The 12,776-nt window shown below is 35.7% G+C and overlaps 1 protein-coding gene across 1 annotated transcript in view; it reads right to left on the bottom strand.

Moving 5' to 3' along the window:
* The window catches only part of pde8b (phosphodiesterase 8B), a 76,133-nt gene extending 67,076 nt beyond the window's left edge, over positions 1-9,057 (bottom strand). Inside the window, exon 1 of the mRNA XM_058617468.1 lies at positions 8,817-9,057. Coding sequence (XP_058473451.1) covers positions 8,817-8,873 — 57 coding nt within the window. The 5' untranslated portion in view covers positions 8,874-9,057. The remainder of the gene's footprint in view (positions 1-8,816) is intronic.
* Between the last annotated feature and the right edge of the window lie 3,719 nt (positions 9,058-12,776).

The following is a 12,776-nucleotide window of genomic DNA, read 5'->3' as shown; positions in this document are numbered from 1 at the left end:
CTATACTATGACGTTTTTGATCAATTTTGGACGACATACTATGCTATGACGTGTTTGACCGGTTTTGGACGACATACTATACTATGACGTTTTTGATCAATTTTGGACGACATACTATACTATGACGTTTTTGACCGATTTTGGACGACATACTTTACTATGATGTTTTTGACCGATTTTGGTCGACATACTATACTATGACTTTTTTGTCCAATTTTGGACCACATACTAGACTATGACATTTTTGACCGATTTTGGACGACATACTATACTATGACGTTTTTGATCAATTTTGGACGACATACTATACTATGACGTTTTTGACCGATTTTGGACGACATACTATACTATGACGTTTTTGACCGATTTTGGACGACATACTATACTATGACGTTTTTGATCAATTTTGGACCACATACTAGACTATGACATTTTTGACCGATTTTGGACGACATACTATACTATGACGTTTTTGATCAATTTTGGACGACATACTATACTATGACGTTTTTGAACGATTTCGGACGACATACTATACTATGACGTTTTTGACCGATTTTGGACGACATACTATACTATGACGTTTTTGACCGATTTTGGACGACATACTATACTATGACATTTTTGACCGATTTTGGACGACATACTATACTATGATGTTTTTGACCGATTTTGGTCGACATACTATACTATGACTTTTTTGTCCAATTTTGGACCACATACTAGACTATGACATTTTTGACCGATTTTGGACGACATACTATACTATGACTTTTTTGAACGATTTTGGACGACATACTATACTATGATGTTTTTGACCGATTTTGGACGACATACTATACTATGACGTTTTTGAACGATTTTGGACGACATACTATACTATGACGTTTTTGACCAATTTTGGACGACATACTATACTATGATATTTTTAAACGATTTTGGACGACATACTATACTATGACGTTTTTGATCGATTTTGGACGACATACTAGACTATGACATTTTTGAACGATTTTGGACGACATACTATACTATGACGTTTTTGATCAATTTTGGACGACATACTATACTATGACTTTTTTTTGTCAAATTTTGGACAACAGACAATTCTGTATTTAACATTCAAAAGCAATGTTTGCAGCTTGGCAGAGTGGTCTAAGGTGTTCCTTCTTGAACCAGCTTCCCTGAGTAAGAGCAGGTTCAAATCCCACTCCCATCAGACAATCTGAATGCATTGCATCATTTCGGAAGACATGTCTTACGTGTCAAAATTTGAATTACATACTAACCTATGACTTTTTGGACGACATACTATACTATGACTTTTTTGACCGGTTTTGGACAATATACTATACTATGACGTTTTTGATCAATTTTGGACGACATACTATACTTTGACGTTTTTGAACGATTTTGGACGACATACTATACTATGACGTTTTTGACCGATTTTGGACGACATACTATACTATGATGTTTTTGACCGATTTTGGTCGACATACTATACTATGACTTTTTTGCCCAATTTTGGACCACATACTAGACTATGACATTTTTGACCGATTTTGGACGACATACTATACTATGACGTTTTTGATCAATTTTGGACGACATACTATGCTATGACGTGTTTGACCGGTTTTGGACGACATACTATACTATGACGTTTTTGATCAATTTTGGACGACATACTATACTATGACGTTTTTGAACGATTTTGGACGACATACTATACTATGACGTTTTTGATCAATTTTGGACGACATACTATACTATGACGTTTTTGACCGATTTTGGACGACATACTTTACTATGATGTTTTTGACCGATTTTGGTCGACATACTATACTATGACTTTTTTGTCCAATTTTGGACGACATACTAGACTATGACATTTTTGACCGATTTTGGACGACATACTATACTATGACGTTTTTGATCAATTTTGGACGACATACTATACTATGACGTTTTTGAACGATTTCGGACGACATACTATACTATGACGTTTTTGACCGATTTTGGACGACATACTATACTATGACGTTTTTGACCGATTTTGGACGACATACTATACTATGATATTTTTAAACGATTTTGGACGACATACTATACTATGACGTTTTTGATCGATTTTGGACGACATACTAGACTATGACATTTTTGAACGATTTTGGACGACATACTATACTATGACGTTTTTGATCAATTTTGGACGACATACTATACTATGACTTTTTTTTGTCAAATTTTGGACAACAGACAATTCTGTATTTAACATTCAAAAGCAATGTTTGCAGCTTGGCAGAGTGGTCTAAGGTGTTCCTTCTTGAACCAGCTTCCCTGAGTAAGAGCAGGTTCAAATCCCACTCCCATCAGACAATCTGAATGCATTGCATCATTTCGGAAGACATGTCTTACGTGTCAAAATTTGAATTACATACTAACCTATGACTTTTTGGACGACATACTATATATACTATGACTTTTTTGACCGGTTTTGGACAATATACTATACTATGACTTTTTTGTCAAATTTTGGACGACATACTATACTATGACGTTTTTGAACGATTTCGGACGACATACTATACTATGACGTTTTTGACCGATTTTGGACGACATACTATACTATGACTTTTTTGAACGATTTTGGACGACATACTAAACTATGACGTTTTTGACCGATTTTGGACGACATACTATACTATGACATTTTTGATCAATTTTGGACGACATACTATACTATGACATTTTTGATCGATTTTGGACGACATACTATACTATGACGTTTTTGATCAATTTTGGACGACATACTATACTATGACGTTTTTGATCAATTTTGGACGACATACTATACTATGACGTTTTTGACCGGTTTTGGACGACATACTATACTATGACTTTTTTGTCCAATTTTGGACGACATACTATACTATGACTTTTTTGATCGATTTTGGACGACATACTATACTATGACGTTTTTGATCAATTTTGGAAGACATACTATACTATGACGTTTTTGACCGATTTTGGACGACATACTATACTATGACGTTTTTGACCGATTTTGGACGACATACTATACTATGACTTTTTTGACCGATTGTGGACGACATACTATACTATGACGTTTTTGATCAATTTTGGACGACATACTATGCTATGACGTGTTTGACCGGTTTTGGACGACATACTATACTATGACGTTTTTGATCAATTTTGGACGACATACTATACTATGACGTTTTTGACCGATTTTGGACGACATACTTTACTATGATGTTTTTGACCGATTTTGGTCGACATACTATACTATGACTTTTTTGTCCAATTTTGGACCACATACTAGACTATGACATTTTTGACCGATTTTGGACGACATACTATACTATGACGTTTTTGATCAATTTTGGACGACATACTATACTATGACGTTTTTGACCGATTTTGGACGACATACTATACTATGACGTTTTTGACCGATTTTGGACGACATACTATACTATGACGTTTTTGATCAATTTTGGACCACATACTAGACTATGACATTTTTGACCGATTTTGGACGACATACTATACTATGACGTTTTTGATCAATTTTGGACGACATACTATACTATGACGTTTTTGAACGATTTCGGACGACATACTATACTATGACGTTTTTGACCGATTTTGGACGACATACTATACTATGACGTTTTTGACCGATTTTGGACGACATACTATACTATGACATTTTTGACCGATTTTGGACGACATACTATACTATGATGTTTTTGACCGATTTTGGTCGACATACTATACTATGACTTTTTTGTCCAATTTTGGACCACATACTAGACTATGACATTTTTGACCGATTTTGGACGACATACTATACTATGACTTTTTTGAACGATTTTGGACGACATACTATACTATGATGTTTTTGACCGATTTTGGACGACATACTATACTATGACGTTTTTGAACGATTTTGGACGACATACTATACTATGACGTTTTTGACCAATTTTGGACGACATACTATACTATGATATTTTTAAACGATTTTGGACGACATACTATACTATGACGTTTTTGATCGATTTTGGACGACATACTAGACTATGACATTTTTGAACGATTTTGGACGACATACTATACTATGACGTTTTTGATCAATTTTGGACGACATACTATACTATGACTTTTTTTTGTCAAATTTTGGACAACAGACAATTCTGTATTTAACATTCAAAAGCAATGTTTGCAGCTTGGCAGAGTGGTCTAAGGTGTTCCTTCTTGAACCAGCTTCCCTGAGTAAGAGCAGGTTCAAATCCCACTCCCATCAGACAATCTGAATGCATTGCATCATTTCGGAAGACATGTCTTACGTGTCAAAATTTGAATTACATACTAACCTATGACTTTTTGGACGACATACTATACTATGACTTTTTTGACCGGTTTTGGACAATATACTATACTATGACGTTTTTGATCAATTTTGGACGACATACTATACTTTGACGTTTTTGAACGATTTTGGACGACATACTATACTATGACGTTTTTGACCGATTTTGGACGACATACTATACTATGATGTTTTTGACCGATTTTGGTCGACATACTATACTATGACTTTTTTGCCCAATTTTGGACCACATACTAGACTATGACATTTTTGACCGATTTTGGACGACATACTATACTATGACGTTTTTGATCAATTTTGGACGACATACTATGCTATGACGTGTTTGACCGGTTTTGGACGACATACTATACTATGACGTTTTTGATCAATTTTGGACGACATACTATACTATGACGTTTTTGAACGATTTTGGACGACATACTATACTATGACGTTTTTGATCAATTTTGGACGACATACTATACTATGACGTTTTTGACCGATTTTGGACGACATACTTTACTATGATGTTTTTGACCGATTTTGGTCGACATACTATACTATGACTTTTTTGTCCAATTTTGGACGACATACTAGACTATGACATTTTTGACCGATTTTGGACGACATACTATACTATGACGTTTTTGATCAATTTTGGACGACATACTATACTATGACGTTTTTGAACGATTTCGGACGACATACTATACTATGACGTTTTTGACCGATTTTGGACGACATACTATACTATGACGTTTTTGACCGATTTTGGACGACATACTATACTATGATATTTTTAAACGATTTTGGACGACATACTATACTATGACGTTTTTGATCGATTTTGGACGACATACTAGACTATGACATTTTTGAACGATTTTGGACGACATACTATACTATGACGTTTTTGATCAATTTTGGACGACATACTATACTATGACTTTTTTTTGTCAAATTTTGGACAACAGACAATTCTGTATTTAACATTCAAAAGCAATGTTTGCAGCTTGGCAGAGTGGTCTAAGGTGTTCCTTCTTGAACCAGCTTCCCTGAGTAAGAGCAGGTTCAAATCCCACTCCCATCAGACAATCTGAATGCATTGCATCATTTCGGAAGACATGTCTTACGTGTCAAAATTTGAATTACATACTAACCTATGACTTTTTGGACGACATACTATATATACTATGACTTTTTTGACCGGTTTTGGACAATATACTATACTATGACTTTTTTGTCAAATTTTGGACGACATACTATACTATGACGTTTTAGAACGATTTTGGACGACATACTATACTATGACGTTTTTGACCGATTTCGGACGACATACTATACTATGACGTTTTTGATCAATTTTGGACGACATACTATACTATGACGTTTTTGACCGGTTTTGGACGACATACTATACTATGACGTTTTTGACCGATTTTGGACGACATACTATACTCTGATGTTTTTGAACGATTTTGGACGACTTACTGTACTATGACTTTTTTGTCCAATTTTGGACGACATACTATACTATGATATTTTTGAGTGATTTTGGACAACATACTAGATTATATGACGTTTGTGAATGATTTTGGACGACATACTATACTATGACATTTTTGACCGATTTTGGACGACATACTATACTATGATGTTTTTGACCGATTTTGGACAACATGCTATACTGTGACTTTTTTGAGTGATTTTGGACGACATCCTAAACTATGAAATTTTTTTCAAATTTTGGATGACATACTATACATAAATGTCATTGTTAGATGGCTCATTTTAAATAAACAGTACATTTGCATGTAAGTTACTGTATGTAAGTAAAGGTGTGAAGTTATGTGGCCCCTGAACATCTTCACGTTATCAAATCCGGCCCTCGTTAAAAAAAGTTTGGACAACCCTGGTCTAAAAGCCTCAAGTTTTAAAGGTTCAATCCACCCGAAATCGGCAGCAAGAAGCAGGCACGATCAAAATTTCGCCTCAGAAATTTCTAGTTATTTATTCTATTGCTAAAGTTTGTATTTAACTCTGGAAAGTGTGGCATAATATAGTCATGCTATAGTAAGTGGTATCTGGTTGGTTATTGGAGTTATTGGACTGTTGCTATTAAGACACATCACAAGTAAGAATGATCAACAAGAATAAACATACATGCTTTGTTTTCAACCCGGAAATTAAGTTAAGAGAAGCCCATTTAATTTCACACAGTATTTATAGGTTAAAGGCCCCTGATCTTAAGTGACAGTGAAAACAATATTTAGCAGATAAAGATCTTTTTACACAGTAACGTACAAGTCTGTTTCATTTTTACTGGCTCTCGTGGGACCAATGTCTTAATGAGGAACAGCTGGACAAGAAATTCCAACATATTCATCGTTGACGGACAGAAAAAAAAAATAGAGGAAAAATCCAGGAAAAGTTAACTCTTCATTTGACAGCTTGGATGTTCTGGGCAATAATTCAATAACAGTATGTATGTCAGTATGATTGTGAGGTTAAATATATGGTATCACAACATAATGTTTAGGCTCTGTTTTTTTCTGTTTCTTTGATGTTCACTCAGGAGGAAAAATCTCTCTTTTATTGGGACACAGTTACTGTGCAAAAGTCTCTTTGTTGTTTTTATGTTGGTCAAATGCTGTGATCAGTTGTATTTGGACTGAAATGATGACTGATAGCTGTCAACGAATTGAACTTGCTTATGTAAAGCTCAATCATGTCTTCAATAAACCTGGAGTATTCTACTTTTTTCATAGCAGATATTTGTCCACATGGAGAAGAAACCCAGGTTTCCTAGAAATATTAAGTAGGGTTCCACTCCAGGTTTAAAAGAACTACAGTTGTGCTGTTGTAATATTTTAAAACATATTTAAAAGGTTTCCCATACTGTCTGGTTATGTTCCATTAACAATTAATGACACGTTTGCGCATTTTGCGTTACCGTAATTATGCGACGGTTTGTGCTATCGGAAAAATTGCAACGGTTTCCGAAAGCTGAGAAGTTGCACGTCAAAGTTATTACAGTCATTTCACTCGCACTGTTGCAAGAAGCTGGCGAATCAGCGTCTTTGTCGCAAGAAAGGGAAAAACTGGGAAAAAAATAGTTTACATTTGGCCTGTTTTTGAGACAAAAACTCCAATTTTTTTATTTTATACTTTTCAAATTTCAAATTTAACATCCAAAATCTGGTGTTCATGTACAACTACAGTGTGTTGTTGTTTTTTTAAAAAAGAATAACACTTTTTTCTTCATTTTAAATTGTTAATAGACTATTTTAACATGCAGTAAATTGTAAATGACTGCCAGATATTGAAAGTTATTCTGGAAAATTAGCAAAAGCACATACTCACAGGAGATTTTCTGGCCGTTTTTATGATTAAGATAAGCAAAAAAATTACATTTTAAGGCTTAGATGTTAAAGGGTTAAAACAACAAATCTAATCGACTTTTAAGACTAACTTTTTAAAATTGTGACAATGTATTAGTAGCATATTAGTTACTAGAACATTCATGTATAACACATGAGTAACTTTTTAAAGCATGTACATTTTATCATGCTGTGCACACAACCAGACATCAATATAATTTTAATAATGATATATTTGATTTTAAATTGTATTTTTCTGCAGCCTGGATACCTACTTTTTATCCTTCAACTAGCTGAAAACATATTAATTCATATTCAAACCAATCTCTTCCCAACACAACTTATGGTCTGTGTGCATTAGTGCAACAGTGCAACAGTGCACAGTCACCTGTTGAGACTGTAGACAGCCCCCTGGTGGCAGTGACAGGCCTCACACACACTGTGATGAGCAGCTCCTTATCAAAGCAGCAGCACATTCAGGCTACATGAGTTCACTGGCACAGCTGTGCTGTGCACTTACATCGCCACATCTTTCTATAGGCTGTATTTATAGACTACAACAGGCAACTAAAGCCTGGCACATGACAAATACGAAATTCCATTGGCTGTCAAACTGTCTAACTGTCACCACTCACCACTCGACCGTTTTACCTGCATTGTTTGAGCAGTGGAGAGTGTCAACAGGCCTCCTCATGTGGGTTAGGTTGTAGTAAACTGACAGAAGTTGAATAAATATTTGTCTTTTATAGCTGCAGCTCAGTAGGAGACAGAAGCTAATCTATTTTTAGATAGTAGGACCTGTCAGAGTACATAACCTGTGCACTGTATGGAGGCTGCAATATTGTTTTCCATGACACAACAGCACACTCTTCTTTAAACTCCCCTTCACTTTCATCTATTGTAACACATTTCTATTGATTTTTTCCCCCCTATGTTCATTATCACTTACTTGCAGGCTGTATAAATAAAGTTTGTTTTAAAAGCATATAAAGCATTCGTGCCCCCCTTATGAAGCCATAATGTCCTACCTTCCGTGGTCCATTTCCAAATGAAGCACTCTCCACTCTTGTTGACAGTCCACTCATGTTTTAAAGCCACAGTGATTTAAGTCCTTCAGATCAATAACAATGAGACACAGAGTGTGAACAACCTACATATGTCTAGTCCATACAGATACATATATATATATGTATATTATAAACAGCTGCTGTTTGAGTTGCTGGGGTCCCACTGGTACCGAGGCGGTAGTAGAAGTTGGAAGTGTCGGCCCCTGAACTTCTTAACCTCCTCTTGCTGCTGCTGCTGCTGCTGCTGCTGCTGCTGCTGCCTCCTGCACAGACTTGGTGTCCGTGCGGCCCTAGTGTCCTCAGCTGCTGCAAATGACTGACCTGAGCTCAGACATCAGCACACATGGACTGAGACTACACAATAAACAACTGCCAGCAATAAACACGGGTGGAGATGCCACTGCAGTCAACTTCATTAATTAATACAATGACAAAATAAATCGGCTATGAGACAAATAACTTTGATACAAAAGTGTATTTTACAAAGTTATATTATGACACATGATCTGCAACTTGTCTGTTGATACTATGATAATAATTTGGAATAGGGAAGTAATATTATGGCAATAGCATGTTATTTCCACCATAAACATTAGTGTTTTAATGGCAGCCTTATGTCGACTGAAGTGGTTGTTGTCGGGTTGTTTTCCTGGATGTTGTGCAGCACTTTGAGGTGCATTGCCTTGTATCTAAATTGCTATACAAATAAAGTTTGATTAACAATGAAGAAAAGTGTGTGGAACACAAGGGAGAATGAACTTTAACTTTAAAATTGAGCACTTATCTGCCAAGACACTGATGGTACCTTTTATTATTAATATTATTATTGTTATTATTTTTTGTCATCATAATAATGGTACTTTTACTTTAGTAGAACATTTTAATACACTTTCCATCTACATAAGTTCCATATACCTACATGATTTCCCATGTTCAATCTTTGTTTATACTGTAAATATCAAGCCCATTCTGGAAACTGTCTACAATCTACATTCTATTCATTCTATTTTAACTGTTTTGTAGTCCTAGTGTTAATACCTTTATATATTGTACTTATTGTATGTGTATTATTTATTATCTTTATTTTTACTGTCTTTGCTGCTGTGACAATGTACATTTCACCACTGCGGGACTAATAAAGGACTATCTTATTTTAAGATTAGCATTTTAGCTTGCTGGTAAAAACGTTTTTCTTAAATTATTTCTTGATTATAAAAAAATAAGAATAATAAGTCCTTCACTGACTCTTTGTGTTTCTTATTCACTGAGATAATGTTCCTAAAGTTAGTCTTTGTGTTTTTATTTGTTAAATGTGAGCATCCATGACATAAAGGACTGTAACCATGGTGACAGTGATTCAAAATACAACACACTTTATCAACACTGTAGAGACACAGCAACTCAATTGAAGGGGAGGGGGGATATATGACTGTAAAAAAAAAGAGCAATTAGCTCCCTCTTGTGGTCGATGAGGGAGATTCAGATGCATTCACTTATATAACCAGTGTACACTGTATACTGTGTGTTACAGGTTATGGTGTCAGTCTACATTTTTAGTTTCAATAAGAATTGTTAAATCAGTGAGAAATAATCATATTTTTTTTTTGTATTTTGATGTTGTGTAGATCGCCATGGAAAATGGGATTATAGCTTCTTTTGTAATTGCTTTTTATTTTAATAGGGATTGTTTTTTTAAGGATTGTATTTATTGTGTAGTTTCCTAGCTGGCCAGCAGAGGGCGTGCAAAGTACAGCAGGTAAGATGAGCACTACAAACTGAGCTGAAGGGTCTTTTCTTTTCTTTTCTTTTCTTTTCTTTTCTTTTCTTTTCTTTTCTTTTCTTTTCTTTTCTTTTCTTTTCTTTTCTTTTCTTTTACTTCATCTGTTTGAGAAAACACTATTAAACTTAAAAGTCGATCCTTTCCCTTACGTTAAAAATGAATATCTGACTGAGATCACAATAAATTGATGGGTAAAATGTCGGTCATAAATCTTTCAATTGTTATAGTCAAAATGAATACAGTGACAAATAATACTGTAAATGTGACAACGCGGCTGCATGTTAAATCAAACAGGAAATGAATAGTGAGCAGATCCATATTTTTTTTTTTTCAATGGAATAATAAAATGAAAGCTTTTGTGTGTTCATCATAATTCTGTATACAGGGAAGACACACATGAGGCTAAAGATGCTGAATCCTGTTTACCAAGGAGCCCGGGATTTCATTCTCTTCTGCTCAACTTGCAAGATTGTGTGTAGCTTCCTCTGTTATGACATAAGCAGGCCTTTGTTTCCCTAAAGCTGAATTATGCATGGATGAACTGAATCCTTTTTACCACAAATACAAGAACACGCACACACACACACACACACACACACATGCATGGTGCAGGTTGCTTATGTTACACTTTGATGCATGTAGGAGGCTTTTGCACTTGCTTGTATGTTGTGTTTTTTGTCCATTTATGCGTAAAAATGAGGTCTAAGGTCACGGGGGTCCGTCACATGAGGATTTCATTTGTGCATTTAAAAAAATAAAAAATAAAATAAATAAATAAAAAGCAGCCGTCAGTTTGGAGCGCTCAGGGCAGCGTGCGGAGAAATGAAAACCAAAAACGATGTATTATATATTCACATGGTAGGTTTTCACTTCTCTCTCCACATCCCGGGTCGCCTCCAGGCAGCAGGTTTATTATATTCAGTAATAGTTGAATGCAAAGTACAATAAAGCTGAAATATTAAAGGGATAGTGGTATTTTGGAACTGGGACGTGAAGACGTGCAGAGGCCTGCAACAACAATGGGAAAACTGAAACGTACGAGTCAGTCTCAGATGTGGTTGAGATGTGAATGTGAGTTTTTGTCCTGTAGAATCTCTTTTCTTGACTAGAAGAGGCAAAATATCAATAACGTAAAGTCTCTCTCTATAGTGACGTTACCGACCCCAGTCTGATGGACAGCTCGACTTTAATCTCAACACGATTTATTCTTGAAATTTTGAGTTTAATTTCAGTGTGTTGTGTTTGAAGTCTACGTAACGAGATTACTCTCGGCAATCCCTCGATCTCTGTTTTGCTTTCTTCATGCGTGGCCCTAAATACGCCGTCATAGAAATGGCTAGTTCAGGATTTTTGAAGTGTGTGAGTCTGAGGCAGCATGAGTCAGACAGGTTTGTGCTCAGTCATCCAAATTGTACATGAGCTCCAATCATCCATCCATTTCCTACTGCTTTATCCTCCACATAAGGGTCTGGGGACAGTTGGCCAGTCCATCATATGGTTACATATAGAGACAAACAACAATCCACTGTCACTCATGGTCAATTTAGAGTGTCCAATTTACCTAATCCCCAAATCTGCATGTTTTAGGACTGTGGGATGAATTCGGAGAACCCGCGCACACACGGGGAGAACATGCATACTCCATGCAGAAAGGCCTTTGTTCCGACTGGGTCATGAACCCAGGTCTTCTAGTGCTAACCACTACACCAACTGTGTGGCACCAACAAAAGACTCACATACTAAAATATACAGCTTAAGTTTACGATATCTTAAGATTCCATTTGTCCTCTTGGAGTTGGATTACCTTCTCTGACTGGAAAGTGAACTTTGTGTCACTTCACAAATCACTCACTCCCCCGCACCAAAGTCCAAAGAGAAAATTAGCAAATGAATAACTCTAAAAACACTGATTTTCTCTATGTGACAGAATGAACTCAAACTGCTGTTTCTAGTCAGAAAAGGCTGTCAAAGGAGGAAATAAAGGGTCAAACATAATCTTTTTGTCCTTGTGTCCCTGCTGGAAGCCATTAGTGCAGCTTGTATCCCTTAGAATTTAATATAAAGTTCTGCTTTGTTTTCACACCAATGATATATACAGCTCTCAGACAAAGATCATTGTTGCAGGCGCTCCATCTGCATGT

Source organism: Solea solea, chromosome 19, assembly GCF_958295425.1.
Source record: "Solea solea chromosome 19, fSolSol10.1, whole genome shotgun sequence".
Taxonomy (NCBI): domain Eukaryota; kingdom Metazoa; phylum Chordata; class Actinopteri; order Pleuronectiformes; family Soleidae; genus Solea; species Solea solea.
The sequence above is the reverse complement of the archived record's forward strand: the minus strand, read 5'-3'. Positions and strand labels throughout refer to the sequence as shown.